The sequence below is a fragment of the Hyperolius riggenbachi genome, chromosome 1 (genome assembly GCF_040937935.1).
Source record: "Hyperolius riggenbachi isolate aHypRig1 chromosome 1, aHypRig1.pri, whole genome shotgun sequence".
In the NCBI taxonomy this organism is placed as follows: domain Eukaryota; kingdom Metazoa; phylum Chordata; class Amphibia; order Anura; family Hyperoliidae; genus Hyperolius; species Hyperolius riggenbachi.
In genome coordinates this window covers 176,069,694-176,090,359 of record NC_090646.1, presented here as the reverse complement: position 1 = coordinate 176,090,359, position 20,666 = coordinate 176,069,694, and the positions used below count along the sequence as shown (strand labels likewise).

Genomic DNA, 20,666 nt, shown 5'->3' with positions numbered 1-20,666 from the left:
AAGTGATCCCCTCCCCCCTTTTTCCTCCACCAACAGAGCTTCCTGTTGGTGGGGTCTGATCATCCCCTCCAGTGTTTTTTTTTTTTTTTTTATAAATATTATTATTATTATTTTTTAAATAAAAATGTGTAGGAGATGGTGGACTTACCTCCCACAATACAGACTCAGAAATTCTATATTGTGGGAGGTAAGTCTACCACTACATCCTATTTTTAAATTGTTTGTAGCATATTTTATCCTATTTTGGTGCCTCTGTTCCCAGCTGCTTTTTTATCACTAGTCCACCCATGTTGGAGGGGTGTTAACCCCCCCCCCCCCTTCCTTCTTGTAGTTTTCAACACCTATGGAGAATGGAGAGTGACATCATTCTTAACCCAAGTGGGGTTGGGTCTAATCTCCCCACCTGCCCATGTGGTTAGCTTGGTGGTAACCCACCTTTGTGAGTATTAATTCACTGCCTGCAACATTGGAGATTGTCTTACTAAACCTACTACACTATCAGGGGCTCTTGACTATCTCCCCTTTCATTTTGCAAAATTGTTGTCACAAAAATAGACATTTCAAGAAAATTCTCATCATGTAAAAAATTCAATATGTTTTTGTGAAAATAATTCCTTTGGCAAAAATATAATTTCTGTGGCTAAAACAGTGTCAGGAATTTCTCCAGCTTATCATTTTAAATCACACTTTATTCAAATGAATTCTGTTACTTCTAGGAAAGATTACAACATTTGCTTTGGAAGAAACTCTGTGTATGGCTACTCCTTCCTTATCTACTAATAAGGCTGCATAACATACAGCCTTACTTTAGAATGTAACTAGATCAGAATCTGACCATGACTTGACAATTGTCTCCCATCCTCATGTGATCACTACCTAGCCTCAGATTTGAAGTAGAGGCTAAATTATAGCAACAACAGTCTGGGAAGGTCATAACCACACAAAAAAATGTTTCACTTGTTCCCACGGAATCAAATTTCACATTTTCATGCCGTTCGTATCGGCAGTTCATTTGTAAGTCAGGTGTTTGTAAGTCGTGGACTACCTACAGTATACCATAAAAGTAAGCTTCACTGCCAGCACATTTTCCTGTATTGCAAGAGTATCTATTGTGTTGCCTTGATGGAAGTCATAACCTCACAACCCCCTGTGATCAGTGGCGGCTCCAGCTTCAGATTTTTGGGGGGGCTCAAAAGGGGCTCAATGGCTGGCAGACGGGGCTCATGCTGAAAAATGGGTGTGTTCATGCAACAGAATGCGGGTGTGGTCATGGGTGGGGCCAAATATACATGACCTTAGCAGTGGTGTAAAAAATCTGCCAGGGAAGTTTAAGCTCTGCCATAGTGTTTCCCCCCAAAATACATGTAATCTAACAGCATTTCACCAAAAATACACATAATCTGGCAGAGGTTCCTCCAAAATACAGATACTATGGCAGTGGTCCCCCCAAAATAGACAATCTGGCAACAGCGGTTCCCCCAACATACTCATAATTTATGGTAAAAATTATTAGACTGTGAAAAAAATACAAGTAATGAGAAATTCAGTAATCTTGAGGCTTCCAAGTAATAAAAAATGCAGCAAACACGAGGCCTCAAAGCAATGAGAAATGCAGCAAACGTGAGGCCTCCACAAAATGACAAATGCAGCAATCATAAGACTTCCAAGTAGTAACAAATGCAGCAATCATGAGGCCTCCAAATAATGACAAAATGCTGCAACCATGAGGTAATGACAAATACAATAACTATGAGGCCTCTATGTAAAGACAAAATAAGGAATTATGAGTCCCCCAAGTTAAAAAATGCACATCAATCTATTTCCACACACAGTAGAGGGTAGACAACGACAGAGGGTGGGCAGAGAGGTGGAAAGAGACAGAGGGGGAGAGAGGGTGGGCAGAGAGGTGGAAAGAGACAGGGGGGAGAGAGGGTGGGCAAGGGAGAAAGAGAGTGAGAAAGGTTGGGTAACGTGAGACAGTTGTTGAGCAGAGAGGTGGAAGGAGAGGGAGTGTGAGACAGAGGATGGACAGAAAGACAGAAGTGGTCAGGGCCCTGTTGGTCTCAGCATCTGACAGACAGAGAGTGATGAAAGAAACAGAGAGAATGCCTATGGGTAATAGAGCATGAGGCAGGGTGTATTACCTCCATTGTCCTGGACTGGCTGGCTCTCTCTCTCTGCTCTGCTAAATACATAATAATAATGTGGGAGGACTATAGTGTATAGTGGTTTCTAGGTGCAGGCTGTATTGTGAGCTTGGTGTGGGTGCAGGCTATAGGGGGTAGTGGGTGCTAGGTGCAGGCGATATGGGTTCTAGGTGCAGATAATAGTCGGTGCTGGATGCAGGCTATAAAGGGTGCTGGGTGTGGGTGCAGGCTATAAGGGGAAGTTGGTGCTAGGTGCAGGCTATAGTGGGTGCAGACCATAGGATTGGGTGTTAGGTGCAGGCTTTAGTGGGTGCTGGGTGTGTTCAGGCTATAGGGGGTAGTGGGTGCAAGCTGCAGGCTATAGTGGGTGCTAGGCGTGGGTGCAGGCTATAGTGTGTAGTGGGTGCTAGGTGCCGTGTATAGGGGGTTGTGGGTGCAAGCTGCAGGCTATAGTCGGTGCTAGGTGTGGGTGCAGGCTATAGTGTGTAGTGGGTGCTAGGTGCAGGCTATAGGGGGTAGTGGGAGCTAGGTGCAGGCTATAGGGGGTAGTGGGAGCTAGGTGCAGGCTATAGTAGGTGCTAGGTGTGGGTGCAGGCTATAGTGTGTAGTGGGTGCTAGGTGCAGGCTATAGGGGGTAGTGGGTGCAAGCTGCAGGCTATAGTGGATGCTAGGTGTGGGTGCAGGCTATAGTGTGTAGTGGGTGCTAGGTGCAGGCTATAGTAGGTGCTAGGTGTGGGTTCAGGCTATAGGGCGTAGAGGGAGCTAGGTACAGGCTATTGTGGGTGCTGCTATAGGGGTGTGGGTTCAGGCTATGAGGGTAAAGGGAGCTAGGTACACGCTATAGTGGGTGCTGCTGGGAGTGGGTGCAGGCTATAGGGGTAGTGGGTGCATCTATAGTGCATGTGTAGGCTATTGGGGTAGTGAGTGCCTAGTGCAAGCTAGGGGTAGTGGGTGTGTGTGCCATTTACTTACCAATGCCATGCTCCTGGTGGTGGACAACAGACAGGTGCTGGAAGTTGCAGAGGAGAGCAGCTGAGGGTGGGATCTCTTCCCTACTCACCTTCCTGCCCACTTGCTCTTCTCCTCCAACCAGTTTATTGAGCGAGTGAGGCATCCTACTCCCCATCTACTTCCCACCCGCTGGCTATAGTGTGTAGTGGGTGCTAGGTGCAGGCTATAGAGGGTAGTGGGAGCTAGGTGCAGGCTATAGGGGGTAGTGGGAGCTAGGTGCAGGCTATAATAGGTGCTAGGTGTGGGTGCAGGCTATAGTGTGTAGTGGGTGCTAGGTGCAGGCTATAGGGGGTAGTGGGTGCAGGCTATAGTGTGTAGTGGGTGCTAGGTGCAGGCTATTGGGGGTAGTGGGAGCTAGGTGCAGGCTATAGGGGGTAGTGGGAGCTAGGTGCAGGCTATAGTAGGTGCTAGGTGTGGGTGCAGGCTATAGTGTGTAGTGGGTGCTAGGTGCAGGCTATAGGGGGTAGTGGGTGCAAGCTGCAGGCTATAGTGGATGCTAGGTGTGGGTGCAGGCTATAGTGTGTAGTGGGTGCTAGGTGCAGGCTATAGGGGGTAGTGGGAGCTAGGTGCAGGCTATAGTAGGTGCTAGGTGTGGGTTCAGGCTGTAGGGCGTAGAGGGAGCTAGGTACAGGCTATTGTGGGTGCTGCTATAGGGGTGTGGGTTCAGGCTATGGGGTAAAGGGAGCTAGGTACACGCTATAGTGGGTGCTGCTGGGAGTGGGTGCAGGCTATAGGGGTAGTGGGTGCATCTATAGTGCATGTGTAGGCTATTGGGGTAGTGAGTGCCTAGTGCAAGCTAGGGGTAGTGGGTGTGTGTGCCATTTACTTACCAATGCCATGCTCCTGGTGGTGGACAACAGACAGGTGCTGGAAGTTGCAGAGGAGAGCAGCTGAGGGCGGGATCTCTTCCCTACTCACCTTCCTGCCCACTTGCTCTCCTCCTCCAACCAGTTTAGGGAGCGAGCGAGGCATCCTACTCCCCATCTACTTCCCACCTGCTTTCCTCCCCGCCCACCTGCTTTCCTTCCAACAGTGATCGGCTTGGGGGCGGAGCTACCTACTTCTGACCAATCACGCAGCAAAGAGGGAGGATCCATTAGAAGGAGGCAGAGAGGCTACAGTAAAGGAGCCGAACGCTGAACCGCAGTGTTCTTGACGCTTAAAGGGGCAGCACAGCGGCAGACGGCAGATTCAGCAGAGGCGTGCAATTCTGCACTCCCTGCCTATGACAGTGTTCTAGGTGACTGTCTGGAGTTCCAGTCACTAGAGGTGCCGCTGGGGACGTCACTGGGACTTGAGGCAGCCGCGGGGGGGCTTTAGGGGGGGCTGACCACATGACAGCTGGGGCTGAAGCCTGAGTAAGCCCCAGTGTGGCGCCGCCACTGCCTGTGATCAGTGTGATAGCTCCATAGGGCTGTCATTGCTTCTGCATTGGTATGCGCTGATTTTGCACAACGTGATACAATGATGTAAGTGTTAGTCTGCCGTGACTCAGTCTAAGTTTTGCTATGATGATTTGTACAAAGCAAAAAGAAAGTTCTGTTTCTTTATCGTCTTTATTACTTTCTGTTCTGAATGAAATTTTTTATAAAAGTTCCATCTCCTTTAAAGGACCACTGTCACAAATAACGACAAAATTTAAAATACATGTATACACACATATGGATAAGAGGTACAGTTGCCCCAGAGTAAAATGTACTGTAAATTACATTTTCGATGTAGTTAGTTGATGCTTACAGTAGATATTATTGTTGGCTCAGAACCTCTTACAATAGGTTTTGGACTAGTACGTTATTTTCATGGAAATTTTTCAGGATTTCCTTTATTCAAAAGAACACCCTGGTTGGAAATGGTACAGTCCAGCTGCCACAATAGTGGCACATATGAGTAAGCTGGCCAACTGACATTTTTGTATAGACTCTTGGTAGAAAGTATATTAAAAAAAGATTTAAGGAAACCTTAAGAATTCCCTATGAGCAAATGGACTAGTCCGAATTCTGTTGGTCGAAGCTATCAGATTAAAGGGACACTACAGCGATTTCTATTTCTATTACAGTAGGCAATAGAAATCTGACAGAAATGACAGGTTTTGGACAAGTCCATCTCTTCATAGGGGATTCTCAGCAAGGCTTTTATTCTTTATAAAGATATTCCCAAAAAAGGATTCAAACAAGGATGCTGGCCAGCTTCCCTGCTCTCTACACAGTTTTTTGGCAGTTGGACGGAGCAACTGGCATTCACTAAGTGCATTTGAAAATAAATATATCCCTAAGAATCCTCTATAAAGAGATGGACTAGTCCAAAACCTGTCACTTCTGTCAGATTTCTACTACCTACTGTAAGTGACAGCAACATAGGAAAAAAGTAATTTATGGCTCATTTTACTCTGGAAAAATGTACTTCTTATTTGTATATGTTTGCACATATTTTAAATTTTACAGTTTTTCGCTGTAGTGTCCCTCTAATAACATTTACTGTAAGTGACAGTTACACAGGAAATAAGAAATCTACAATGCAAATTACTCTGAGACAGAGAGACAGCAATTTACTCTGAGACAATTTACTCTGAGAATTTAAATTTTATATGCATGTGCACATGTTTTTTACATTTTTAAATTTTTTTACGAGTGTGCCTGCTTAACCTATCTTGGTTTCTGGACGTAGAAACTACGTCCAGAAACCATGTGCGCTACCGCGCGCCCCCACGGCCGATCGCGCGCGTGCACACGCACTCCCGGCCGCGGATTCGGTAGTCAGGGAATCAATGTATCGGACTATGAAGTCCGATCATTGATTCCTCTCCCCCGCTGAAAAAGCGTCAGCTTCTCTCGGAAGCTGCGCCTTTTCTGGCCATTCACTTCCTGATGCGCCACTCTAAGCGTATGTTACGCTTAGAGTGACGTCATGTAAACAAACTCATGGCCGCCATCTTGTGGCCAAAAAGTAATACTACACCTGAAAATAAAAATGAATTAAAATCAACACACATTTACATTATAAATCTATTGTTTACCCCCCACCCTCCCAAAGCTACCCAAATAAAATGTTTACTATAAATAAAAAAAACCATTACAATAAAAAAAAAAAAAAAATGTAAATATTTACCTAAGGGTCTAAACTTTTTAAATATCAATGTAAAGATGAAATATTTCTATATTTTTTTTATTTTAAACTTGTTAATAGTGATGGATGCAAAATGGAAAAAATGCACCTTTATTTCCAAATAAAATATTGTCGCCATACATTGTGATAGGGACATAATTTTAACGGTGTAATAACCGGGACATATGGGCATATACAATACGTGAGTTTTAATTATGGAGGCATGTATTATTTTAAAACTATAATGGCTGAAAACTGAGAAATAATGCATTTTTCCATTTTTTTCTTATTCTTCTTGTTAAAATGCGTTTACAGTAAAGTGGCTCTTAGCAAAATGTACCCCCCAAAGAAAGCCTAATTGGTGGCGGAAAAAACAAGATATAGATCAGTTCATTGTGATAAGTAGTGATAAAGTTATAGGCTAATGAATGGGAGGTGAACATTTCTCTCGTGAAAACCACGGAACCTGAATGGGTTAACCACTTGCCGACCGCACGCTTATACCGTGCGTCGGCAAAGTGGCAGCTGCAGGACCAGCGACGCAGTTCTGCGTCGCCGGCTGCAGGCTAATTAATCAGGAAGCAGCCACTCGCGCGAGCGGCTGCTTCCTGTCAATTCACGGCGGGGGGCTCCGTGAATAGCCTGCGGGCCGGTTGTACGGCGCTGCTGCGCAGCAGCGCTGTAAGGCAGATCGGCGATCCCCGGCCAATCAGCGGCCGGGGATCGCCGCCATGTGACAGGGGACGTCCTGTCACTGGCTGCACAGGACGGATAGCGTCCTGTGCAGCCCGGATCACTGGGCATGACAGGTAGGAGAGGGAGGGGGGAATTTCGCCGCGGAGGGGGGCTTTGAGGTGCCCCCCCCCTCGCAACATGCCTGCAGGCAGGAGCGATCAGACCCCCCCTGCACATCATCCCCATAGGGGGGAAAAAAGGGGGTCGATCTGATCGCTCTGCATGCCCGCTGATCTGTGCTGGGGGCTGCAGAGCCCACCCAGCACAGTACCCAACAAACAGCGCTGGTCCTTAAGGGGGGGTAAAGGGTGGGTCCTCAAGTGGTTAAAGGAATCTAGAGATGGTTTCCCAGCCCTTATTTATACTTACCTATGCTTCCTCCAGCCCCATGAGCACCAGGGCCTCCTTCCCCATTATTTTCAGATCCACGTTCTACGCTATAACTCCTGGTAATCCGGGCAGTCGCGGGCTTCTGCCCAATAGCGGCTCAGTTGTGCGCACACCCCTCATCGCACTCCCGTCCCCTAGGGCATTCTGTGCATGCGCAGTAGTACTGCACAGGCACAGAACACTCCAGAGGATGGGAGCACGGCAGGGGCGCACGCTGAGCCTTGCATGCGCAAAAGAATGACTGGCGGCAACTGACCAGATTACCGGGAGTCATAGCTCCAGAATGGGGGACCCAAGGAGGACAGCAAGGAAGGCCTGAGTGCTCTTGGGGCTGTGGAAAGCCCAAGGTAAGTATAAATAATGACCATCTCTGTTACACTTTAACCTTAAAAGCAAACAGAGGTGGTAAAAGATAGCAGTCAGATAAAGGGAGAAAATATAAAGTATCTGTTCTAGCATTCTACAGACATCAAACTTAATGCACAACCAACTGTACAACATGACCAGCCACACAAGTTGTTTACCTGTTTAGTACGTACACACACCCCAACCAACTAAACATCCAATTCACTTAAATACTATGGGGTTGATTCACAAAGGCTACTTCTTTTTCACCTTAACTGTAAGGAGTGCTATTGCATGCTAGATAAACAAATAAGGAGAGATAAGTCATGAGATAAATAGATAAGGAGAGCTAAACCATGAGTTATGTCAAATAACGAGAGCTAAACCATGATTTATTTAAAATAAGAAGAGCTAAACCATGATTTATGTCAAATAAGGAGAGCTAAACCATGAGTTATGCCAAAAAAGGAGAGCTACACTATGAGTTATGTCAAATAAGGAGAGCTAAACCATGAGTTACGTTAGATAAGGAGAGGTTAATCATGAGTTAAGTCATTTAAGGAGAGATAAATTGTGAGCTAATAAATAAGGTGAGTTAATTTAACAGAAAAGCTTTGTGAATCAGGCCCTATGTGTGCAAGCTAAATGACAAACTTCACAACATGTCTGCATTCAAAAACAACAAAGTTGTTCAAAAGACGTGTACACACATTCCAACCTGCCTGATAGTTGGTCAGGTTGATCCACCGGTTGGATCTGGCAAACAACATGTTATCAGCTGGTCATCTGGTTGGAACAACTAGGGTGCGGCGACCGTACTACACAGTGGATGGCTTGGGAATACAGCTGTCTCGTGAACTAGAGTACCACGGGGGCAAACCTGGTGGTTGGGGGTTGTGGCTGGAGTTCAACAGAAGGACTGCTTGGGGGAAGAAGGAGCTTTTGTGTGCCTGGTGTTTCTGGAGGGGATGGTTTTGTAGCGGAAGTCCGGTGGGAGGAGCTTGAAGAAGCAACTGCTCAGGTGGGATGGGTTGTACGATATCCAGGTAGCCCTCAGCCCCATTGTAGTGTGGATGAAATCTAAAGGTGGCAGGAGCAATCCAATGATCTTTTCTGCTGTGCTAATGACCCTTTGGAGCTTGTAATTGTGGTTAGCGGTTGCTCTTGCGTACAATGATGATGTAGCAGTGTAAAAGCTGGTCAACAGCTAATCTAGCATTACAATCTTTGTTGTGCCTTCTTCTGAATTGTAGTGGTCTTTTGTCCCATGTTAGGTCGTTTGTTGTGGTTGTGCCGAGAAACACACATGGTACCCTGGAGACTTCAGTCTCACCAATGAGGACTGGAGAGAGTGTGGAGGGGTGTTTCCTAAAGCCCACAATCAATTCAACAGTTTTTGCGGCGTTGAGGATGAGCTTGTTGCCCTTTACACCAATCCCAAATTCTCTCAGTCTTGCTGTGATAAGTACACTCTCCTTTGCTGTCGTTAAGGCCGATAATGGTTGTTTCATTAGCAAATTTAATGACCTTAACAGAGTCAGTTTGTTTATATCGTGAAACACCACACAGCTTGAAGTAGTACAATGCTAGCAGATAGATCAATGACAAATTTCTAATGCTATTGAATTGAGTCTTAATTTGTATTTTGGAAGAAATAAATTACTAACTGATTCATTTGTGATCGGTGAGGGTCCAATCGGCTTGCTATGTATTTTGGATCTCCTAGATGCAGTTAGGCAGGAGGCAGCGCAGGAGTGATCTTCCAATATTGCCTATAAAGACAGGCTAGGATGGTGCAGACTCTGCAGAGTGATGTGTACTGCTGTGCCGCATCACCTGACAGTAGACTGTTCATTTTGTTTACTCTTGGCATGCAAGAAGATTATCTGCTTCAGAAAGCGAGGATTAAGAAAGTGAGTGAACTGGAAGGTAAGTATGACATTTTTTACAGTTTATTGACAAGCACCAGTGAATACCAGCGATTTAAGGGCACACCGCCTAATTATGTTTTGGAATACACAATTCACAGTTATATTTTGGAGCCACACTGCCTATTTATGTTGTTTTAGTAGGCACACTCTGCCTGTTTATGTTGTTTTAGTGGGCACACTTTGCCTGTTTTTGTTGTTTTTAGAGGAACTCTGAATAGTTGCAATGTTTGTGCGCAGTCTATTTATATTGTTTTAGGGGGTTATGCAGCCTAATTATGCTGTTTGGATGAGACATGCACCATAATTACATTACTTGGGGAGAGACACTGATAATTGTTTTTTGAAAAAAAAACATGATTTTTGTATAATGTCATATTAGACACAATTTGAAACTGACATGACCACATCCATATTTTCCCCTAGCCTTCTATGGTGTATCTACGCCACATAATTCTCTCTCTATTAGTGTCCAGAAGCACCCCAGATGGGATGTTTAGCACTGTCACCTGTTAATCTAGGCATGAGATATTACTGAAAATTGTAATATACGTAATATCACACCACTCTCCATTCACTCCTAACACTGACCTTGCCCTGGAGATGCCCAACACTGACCTCCCCCCATGTTCACCTAACAAAAACCTCCCCCATAGAAACCTAACACTAACCTTCACCCTCTCCATGCCTAATGCTAACCTCTTCTCTGCCTAACACTAACTTCCCTCCCTGCTACCTGGTCACCTAACACTAACCTCAGGGCTTAGCTAATAGCTATATTATAGCTAAACCCCATTCCTATCCCCTCAAACTAAGCTACCAGCCCAGGCATTATGTGAGTTTGGCTACAGTGTAGCCAAACTCATTATGATTCCATTCCATGAGTGCCCATGCAAAACTAACTCTTTAGAACAGGCATCGCCGTGAGAAGTGGCCATTAGTTTGCCCGTTTGCACCCTGTATGCCCACTGCTATCCACCTCACCTGATGGTAGGACCATTTCTGCTCTATGCAGTCTCACAGTGGGAGTATGTACTGATGAACATATGTCCTTTGCTTAAATAAATGCGCAGATTGCACTGCAGTGCCAGACTCTCATTCTCTTGTAATTGTATGGCAATACTCGCTACCTCTTTGAGCACTCAGATCCCGCATTGGTAAAGAGAGCCACCCTGTAACTCATCCCCCCAGTATACGCTATAAACTCCAGGCTTGTTGATAAGCCCCAGCCGCCACCTGTGACAAGGTTAGCCAATCAAGCTTTGTCCAACCACTACCTAATGTTACACATCAGAATGTGGTGATCTATTGTTGGCTGATGGCAGTGAACTATAATGAGCATTTTGACATTTTGCAAACCCCATATTTATTCTCTGTGCTCTGGCTACTTGACATGCCTAATGTTCAAACCACTTATCACTTTTTTTTCTGAAAGGGCAAATTTTTGGGTGCAGTTCAGTTATAGACCACTACTACTCTCCACTAGAGTTGGGCCGAACGGTTCGCCGGCGGAACGGTTCCTGGCGAACTTCGGTGGGTTCGCGTTCGCCTCCCGCAGGCGAACGTTTTGGCGGAAGTTCGCTTTCGCCCAGTCGCATCAAAAAACAAAATTTTTACCCTCCATTTCACTGGTCAGCAGACATGTTATGGGTCAAACACACTGCTTGTTGAGGACCCACCCACCCTCCCTTCAAGCTAGGTCTTTTATACCATGGGACTCAGTTGTCTGCCTACACTAATTAGTTGGGACTGCGGCTACTACGCACTGATAGTCTCTGCTTGTGAGATTTGATGCGCGCCAATCCTCCCTCCCTCCTCCCCTCCTCCCACCTCCCTCCTCCCTCCTCCCACCCTCCCTCCTCCCTACCTCCCTCCTCCCTCTCCTCCCACCTCCTCCCTCCTCCACTCCCTACCTTCCACCTCCCTCCTACCATCCTCCTCCTCCTCCTCCCACCGTACCCTCCTCCCTTCCTCCCTCCTCCCACCTCTCCCTCCTCCCTCCCTCACCTCCCTCCTCCCTCCCCCTCCGCCCGACCTCCCTCCTCCCTCCTCCCTCCTCCCGCCTCCTCCTCCTCCTCCCTCTCCTCCTCCCACCGCCATCCTCCCTCCTCCCAACCTCCCCCTCCTCACTCCTCTCCACCTCCTCCCACCTCCCACCTCCCTCCTCCCACCCTCCCTCCTCCCTCCTCCCACCTCCCACCTCCCACCTCCCTCCCCACCTCCCTCCTCCCTCCTCCCTCCTCCCTCCTCCCTCCTCCCTCCTCCCTCCTCCCTCCTCCCTCCTCCCCTCCCTCCTCCCTCCTCCCACCCCGTCCTCCCTCCTCCCTCCCTCCCTCCTCCCCCTCCCTCCTCCCACCTCCCTCCTCCCTCCTCCCACCTCCCACTCTCCCTCCTCCCCTCCCTCCTCCTCCTCCCACCTCCCCTCCTCTCTCCCTCCTCCCTCCTCCCCACCTCCCTCCTCCTCCTCCCACCTCCCTCCTCCCACCTCCCTCCTCCCTCCTCCACCTCCCCTCCCTCCTCCCACCTCCTCTCCTCCCACCTCCCCCTCCCTCCTCCACCTCCCACCTCCACCCTCCACCTCCCTCCTCCCACCTCCCTCCTCCCTCCTCCCACCATCCCTCCTCCCTCCTCCCTCCTCCCTCCTCCCTCCTCCCTCCTCCCTCCTCCCTCCTCCCTCCTCCCTCCCTCCCTCCTCCACCTCCCACCTCCCTCCTCCCACCTCCCACCTCCCTCCTCCCCACCTCCCTCCTCCCACCTCCTCCCCTCTCCTCCTCCTCCTCCCACCTCCCTCCTCCCTCCTCCCACCTCCCTCCTCCCTCCTCTCCACCTCCCTCCCTCAACCTCCTCCCTCCTCCCACCTCCCTCCTCCCTCCTCCCTCCTCCCTCCTCCCTCCTCCCTCCTCCCTCCTCCCACCCTCCCTCCTCCCTCCTCCCTCCTCCCACCTCCCACCTCCCACCTCCCCTCCTCCCTCCTCCCACCTCCCACCTCCCACCTCCCTCCTCCCACCTCCCACCTCCCACCTCCCACTCTCCCACCTTCCCCTCCTCCCTCCTCCCACCTCCCTCCTCCCTCCTCCCTCCTCCCTCCTCCCACCTCCCTCCTCCCACCTCCCTCCTCCCTCCTCCCTCCTCCCACCTCTCCTCCTCCCACCTCCCACCTCCCTCCTCCCTCCTCCCTCCTCCCTCCTCCCTCCTCCCACCTCCCACCTCCCTCCTCCACCTCCCACCTCCCTCCTCCCCTCCTCCCTCCTCCCTCCTCCCTCCTCCCACCTCCCTCCTCCCAAATCCCAGGATTTGTAGCATAAAAGCCAACTCACATTGGCTGGGATTCGAACCTGGGTCTCACTGTATGGTGGACAAGCACACTATCCACTATACCAACTGAAGCTGGCCTGAAATTGCTGGCCTGAAATTGCTGGCCTGAAATTGCTGGCCTGAAATTGCTGGCCTGAAAACAAGCTGCATCACACCCTGAAACAAGCATGCAGCTTGTTTTCAGGCCAGCAATTTCAGGCCAGCATTTTCAGGCCAGCATTTTCAGGCCAGCATTTTCAGGCCAGCATTTTCAGGCCAGCATTTTCAGGCCAGCTTCAGTTGGTATAGTGGATAGTGTGCTTGTCCATCATACAGAGAGACCCAGGTTCGAATCCCAGCCAATGTGAGTTGGCTTTTATGCTACAAATCCTTAAAGGGAACCTAAACGGAGAAGGATATGGATTTTTCCTTTTAAAATAATACCAGTTGCCTGAATCGCCTGCTGATCCTGTGTCTCTAATACTTTTAGCCACAGCCCCTGAACAAGCATGCAGATCAGGTGCTCTGACTGAAGTCAGACTGGATTAGCTGCATGCTTGTTTCAGGGTGTGATTCAGCCACTATTGCAGTCACAAAGATCAGCTGGACTGCCAGGCAACTGGTATTGTTTACAGGAAACAGCCATATCACTCTCAGTTAAGGTTCCCTTTAAAGGAGAACTGTAGTGAAAGGTATATGGAGGCTACCATATTGATTTCCTTTTAAGCAATACCAGTTACCTGGCTATCCTGCAGATCCTCTGCCTCCAATACTTTTAGCCCTAGACCCTGAACAAGCATGCAGCAGATCTGGTGTTTGACATTTTTGTAAGATCTGACAAGATTAGCTGCATGCTTGTTTCTGGTGGGATTCACACGACAGTGGCTGGATAGTGTACTGGTTAAGGGTTCTGCCTTTGACATGGGAGACTAGGGTTCGAATCCTGGCTAGGTCAAGTACCTATTCAGTAAGGAGTTCAAAGCAAGACTCCCTAACACTGCAGGGTGGCCTCTTGAGTGCGTCCCTGTGGCTGCAGCTCTTGAGCGCTTTGAGTCTGACAGGAGAAAAGCGCTATACAAATGTTTGGATTATAATTATTATTATTACTGCAGCCAAATAGATCAGCAGGGCTGCCAGGCAACTGGTATAGCTTAAAAGGAAATCAATATGGCAGCCTCCATATACCTCTCACTACAGTTCTCCTTTAAGCAACCTAATGGTTCTATTGCATTGAGCATTAATGGTACATTTTACCGTAGCTTCACTTCACTACTGTAGTGGTACAGTGCTTAGGGTGATGCACTGACGTGTCCACCATGCAGTGTGATCTGGGTTCGATTCCCAGCTATGGTATGATATATACTGGCTTTTAAAAAAGTATAATTCCCTGCCAGAAGACACCCTCCTCCGCCGGAGGGGAGGGGAGGAATGGGTTGGTGGGAGGTGGGAGGAGGGAGGTGGGAGGTGGGGGAGGAGGGAGGAGGGAGGTGGGAGGAGGGAGGTGGGAGGAGGGAGGAGGGAGAGTAAAAACTCCCTAGCAGAGTGTGTAGCAGCTGTTCCATAACTAATTAGTGTAGGTAGGCAAATGGTATAAAGGACCTTGCTTGGAGGAGGGAGGGAGGGTGGGTCCTCGAGCAAAAGTGTATTTCACTCAATTAGGTGTGACTCCAGGCATTAGAGCTTTTGAAACATGTTTTCTATCATTTTTGCAGTGTATAGAATTTTTTAAAACTTTGAAAGTTCGCCTCCCCATTGAAGTCTATTGCGGTTCGCGAACTTTTTCGCGAACCGAACCTTTCGCGGAGGTTCGCGAACAGGGTTCGCGAACCGAAAATCGGAGGTTCGGCCCAACTCTACTCTCCACATACACACACACACACACACACACACACACACACACACAACACACACACACTTACACATGCGCGCACACACCAACAGTGTAAAAGAAATAGAATCTAAAACGAGTTGTTACTGCTGTCTGCTGGAAATAATTCCATTCACTTGCTTCCTTGATATTAACATCGCTAATGTGGCAGTCATATGATCCCATGAAGTCACCAGGTAAGAAAATGAGGCTCAGCAGGATAACCTTACAGAGCCGCTAAGTCTTCTGCTATCTAAATATAAGGGGGGGGGGGGTTAAAATTGGCCATAAACAGCAATAAAGGCAGTTTGATCCCTTTTCCACTTTAGTCAAAATGTTTATTTTAGCTTTCAATACATTTGTGCTTCAATTTGCTTAATCATGTCCAGCGAATTTACCTTAGTAAATCTACCCCAGTGTGTTTACTAACCAGTATGTGAATCACTATCATGTGTACTCAAAAAGTTGTCAATGTTGTGTTCCCCACTGATGTCTCCGTAGTGTGTTATCATCATTTCTAATGTAAGTTCAAACACCTTTATGGTCTATGTTTATATTATATGTCTTACAAATGGTTTTATTATCTGTATTATGTAAAATTTCTATTTTCCTTCATATTCAAGATATCCATGAGTGATGTCATGAGGAACAAGGCAAGGCTGTCAATTACAGGAAGTGCTGGGGAAAATGGACGTGTTCTGACACCAGAATTTCCAAAAGCAGTGCATGCAGTGAGTCCTGGCATGAGAATGAATGTCAGTGTGACTGATCTCTCGTGATTGATAAGAACCTTTTGAGTGCCTTACACAATGGTCTTTCTTGTGCGTTTATTGTCAACGTGGTGAAAGAGGCATCCAATATCTTGAAGACTTTTTTGGAACAAGAATTCTATTTGTCCCTGTGGATTTCATCTTGAGTAACAAAAATGGAAGCTTGGGTGAAAAATAAAAAAGGGATATAAAACTATAGAGCAGAAACACAATTCAACACTTTTCTACACTTACTCATGATGAAGCTTGACTGACATGCACAGCTAATATTGGAAGATCTGTCTAATCGGACTAAAATCGTTGTACAGGCAACACACCAGTTTCTGAAGCCACCGTTGTTAGTTTCTTGATTCATATGACTTAAGCACACTTGACATCAACTGCATCAAGATCTGACATTTTATAAGATAAAAAAATAAAACATTTAACATTGAAAAAAAAAAAAATATTTTTTGGTATTTTCGAAAAAAAAAGAGGAAACAATGGCTTTTCAAAAAATTGCTTCCATTCTGGGTGTATATAACAAAATTGAATTACTATTCAAGGATTATAAGGGTTACAAAATAATTGCATATTTTCCGAACCAAATATTCATTTGCTGAAGTGAAACAAAAGCTGTTGAAAGATAATGAGATTGTATAATACAGTTTTATCATAACTGATACAAAATAAGTCTAAATCCATAAAAATTATGTTATATTAGAAACCTGATAAGGCTCATTTTTTCATTATGGTTAATTTTCTCAATAAGTTAATGTAGCCATTAGTGATATTTGGTCATATGAAGAGTTAAATTAACTTTCAATGGATCATTTGTGGCAGTTACCGCTAACACTTATCTAAAATTCAAACGTAAACATGACTTAAACATTGAAAATCTATTAGCTATTGTTTAACTAATTTCTGAACTTAACAATGTGTATCTTATCATTTTCTTTTGTAGGATTTCCCATTAACAACAGAGCAGTTTGGGCTACTGTGTTGAAAAAGCTGATATGTTTGTAATATTTGCTTTTTGCTTACAACATACTTTGGTTTTTGCTGTATTAAGAATGGACTGTGTTGATTTTCACAGTCCTGTGAAAGCCATGGGGATCATTTAACTTTACATTTTACAGTATTACCATTTCTCATGTAGCCACAGCGACATGTTAAGTATTTTACAACTTGTGAAAGTTTGGAGTAATAATAATATTGGCAACCAGAAAACTGGCTTATTACGAATATTAATTTATGCAGCCATTTGTTGAAAATGTTGCTTTCTTTATTAAAAATTGCAAAGTATCAGATTTAAAAATATTTTTATATTCTTTAATATACAGAAAATTACCAAGTGTTCACAGCTGAAACATATACATGCATAAAATAAGCAAAATATTATAAGTTTAGATTAAATATAATATAAGTCGTTACCAGCAGTTTACATATCACGCCACAGATGGGTACCTAGCAACCCAAAATGTAGTGCCTGTGAATTTCTCACTTCTTGTTATACAGTTACAGGGACATGAACATATAATAGAAATATATTTAATTTCTTTCTTTATTGCAGATGCATTACACAGTGCTTTGCAGTGCACATTCAATAATTCATATTAGTATGAGTCCTTCTGTACAATCTATAATTCCCGCCACAGATCAAATAAATGCTAATTAATTTACTAGCATAGTTTTGGGATGTTAAAGTAAACTAGAGCACCCAAAAGAAACAGATATGGTGAGAACATACAGATTCCACTCAGACATTTCCTGTGGGGTGTGTAATGCAAAGTGTTCAGTACACTCTGCATAATGCAGCATAATACAGTATGTGGGCTCAGTGTTAATTGCAGGAAGTAGGTAAATAAAATAAATAGTATAGCAATAATATTTCCTCCCAAGTGATGTCATCATGTATATGTGGGGGTTTTGTCTCCTGTCACCGTGTTCATTTATATTGCATTGCGCATGTACTCACAGTTATGTACTGCTCTCTGCATCTGTGGACAAGAGAAAGCCTTATATATTAACATAAATCTAAATAGGAGCTATTCCATGGCTGTCTACCACAACACAGGTAGGAGCACACAGGAAAAATATACGCATGACTAAAATATAAGTGACATTACTTATATTTCAATCAGGAGAAAGCCTTACCTATATAATGGACATAAGTAATTATTATGTACTTCACATAGGCCATTGGTCACCGCTTATCAAAACTTGTTTGCATCATATGCCTTCTGTTCAACAGCTGATCCTGGTGGCCACTAAAGCATGCCTATTAGGGAAGACATGCTGCTCATTCAGTCATTTGCAATGACTGTCTCTAGTCTTCTAAGCACATCCTCTAGTGGTGGCCAGGACCAGAGGCTATACAAGAAGGATCTGCTGCAAAACAATCTCTGAGAAGCTGCACAAACTGGAAAAAAATAAAAAAATGTTTGCGCAAAAGTAAAATTTCCCAGGGACCTTTTGTCCAGAGGTGTTTTTAGAAGTACATAAAAATATACGTACTAAAATCGGCTCTTTCAATCCTACAAAGGATTACATAGGCCCATATGCAATTAACTTTTTCTCCTGACTTTTCTCCTAGGTGATATTTACACAACTTGTCAATTAAATTCTTTTAAACCCACCAGAAAGCAAGAGAATACTCAAAATAATTTACTAAAAAAGTACTTTTTTAACCTACTTTTTGGTGCTTTTTCAATTGTGAAGTTCTTATTTTAAAGAGAAGTTGAAAAAATATCTCCCAGGAGAAAACTCAGGAGAAAAAGCCAATTGCATATGGGCCATGAAATAGAATCAGAGTCATTTTTTTAAGCTTTGGATAGAATGGAAAGAAGTTAAAAGCTGAGTCAGGATTTATTCCCTGCTTGTGTCCCCACTGTAGACATGACTTCCTCCCACTTCTTGTTCCAGTAAGAGATGGCAGTTGGACATTAAATAAAGTAGAATTTAATCAGCAGGAGGCATATAGCAATATTTTTCTCTTGCTGTTTGTGTCTGTTCTGAGGATTTTTTTTTGTCAGTGTTCAAAAGTCAGGAAAGTTTGAGTTCCTTTTATGTAATCAACACTAATGAGACATGCTGGTTGTTAGGAGAGATTCTGCCCTAGATAACCATAGAATTAATTAGCTGCCTGTTGTATCACCTCCCCAAATAACCATTCCAGCCTCAGCATAGCGGATTTTAATAAAACGCCTTAGATGTCACTTAGCCTTCTGCTATCTTGTGGGAGATAATGAGAATTTCAATTGCAATAACATCTCCCTTAAGTCAATAAGGAGAAAGTTTCGAAAACTATGTACTGACTTTAAATAAAAGAAAGGCCAGGCAGTAGAAGGCAAATATCTGCTATTATCTATTGTCTGATTAGTGAAAAGCAAGTCATAGAGATGTGCACAATTGTGAACAAATGTAAATTATCCAAGCTAGGCTGGTTTCAGAGCAGGGCAGCCATCGGGGGTACAAGAGGGACAGTAGTATGGGGCCCAGGAAGGGTCTGGGGCTCAAACAGTGGCAGTGCCACTCGAGCCTCTGCTGGCAATTCTACTGTTGCATAACAGAAGTTGGTTGGTCATCTCCCTCTTCCCTGCTGTGTGATTGGTGAACATGCATCAGTGCAAGGGGGAGGGTGTTATGGGTGACAGGCAAGTTGCTTTGACTCTACACCACATACCGTAGCTCTGCCCCAACACAATCTACCTATCAGATTATTATTTGGCGTGAGGGGGGCCTTGTAGGTTTGCCAAGTATGGGGCCCAGAAAATTCTGATGGCGGCCCTGTTTCAGAGTGCTGGGAATGTCATAAATCTTGCCAATTACCTTTTATGCATGCATATGAACAATAGATATAAGGGACAATATATGTTGGCACTGACATCGAGAGAGTAACAAACACACAACATGCTGATTGTAAAGTTTGTTAAGTCATGCTTTGTTGTGGTCTTTTTGTAAGATGGATTGGCCCATATGCAATTAACATTTTCTCCTGAGTTTTCTCCTAGGTGTTATTTTTAAACGTGTCACTAAAATGCGTTGTAACCACCAACAAGCAAGAACATACTCAAAATAATACTGATAGTACTTCTTCACCTACTTTTTGGTCCATTTTCATTTGCAACATGCTAGAAAGTTATTTTAAAGAGAAGATGAAAAATGATTGCCTAGGAGAAAAGCCAGGAGAAAAATTTATTGCATATGATCCACTGTATTTTGCAGTTAAATTTAAAGGAGCAAGATGGTACATGTCACTATTTGGGTATATCATATTGAATTGGGAAAACTGGTTCAATCACAGTCTTTCATACAGAATCAATACTCCACAGGATTCAATGGGCCCTAATAGCTGTGCTTGGGGATAGCCATTTTCACCTCCTTGGCTGTGAATGTGTGTTCACCATGACCATTTTTCTGTTTAATGGTACAATTTTAGGAACAGTTTTTCTAAAATTGAATTCCTTCTCAAACCCTTGTGTTGAAGCACCATAGTCCCTCTTCAATTAACTTTTCTTCTAAGTTTTCTACAAGATGATATTTTCACACCCAATTAATGAAATACCTTTTCAGCAACCAGCAAATAAGAGCATACTCGGAAGTTTGAAATTCGTTTTTTTAACATACTTTTTGCTACCTTTTCAATTGCAAAGTGCAGAACAATTATTTTGTAAACATAACAAAAAATCATCTCCTGGTAGAAAACGCAGAAGAAGTTACTTGAATTAGACTCCAAATGTTTTACTGGCAATAATACAAAAATATACATTATTTTATTAATGCACATACAGCACATGTGCATAACATAAATGGAGGGACATAATTATTGCAGGCATTTAATAAAACGTAATAATTAAGTTTACCGCAAGCTATTCCTTAGCAGTAGAATAGACAAGGACTCATATAACTTAGATCGAAAGTATGTTGCAATAGCTTGGGTCACTAAGCAATCCCATAACACATTTATGCTGTGTAGCTGACAGGTGAGCAAGTAATACTTACCCAGTATATGTTTCTGCTGTAGGATGCTTGGTAATGAGGATTCTCAGTTAAAACTTTGTGAAGTTAAGCAAGGGATTACAAATAAAATTAAAAA

The 20,666-nt window shown here is 44.7% G+C and overlaps 1 protein-coding gene across 5 annotated transcripts in view; it reads left to right on the top strand.

Moving 5' to 3' along the window:
- Positions 1 to 16,217, top strand: part of GRIA2 (glutamate ionotropic receptor AMPA type subunit 2) — a 217,320-nt gene extending 201,103 nt beyond the window's left edge. For 3 of the 5 annotated variants that reach the window (XM_068278876.1, XM_068278874.1, XM_068278875.1), the window contains one exon: positions 15,443 to 16,217. In XM_068278876.1, coding sequence (XP_068134977.1) covers positions 15,443 to 15,598 — 156 coding nt within the window. In that variant the 3' untranslated portion in view covers positions 15,599 to 16,217. The remainder of the gene's footprint in view (positions 1 to 15,442) is intronic. The other 2 variants (XM_068278873.1, XM_068278872.1) reach the window with 1 other exon arrangement.
- Positions 16,218 to 20,666: the final 4,449 nt, after the last annotated feature.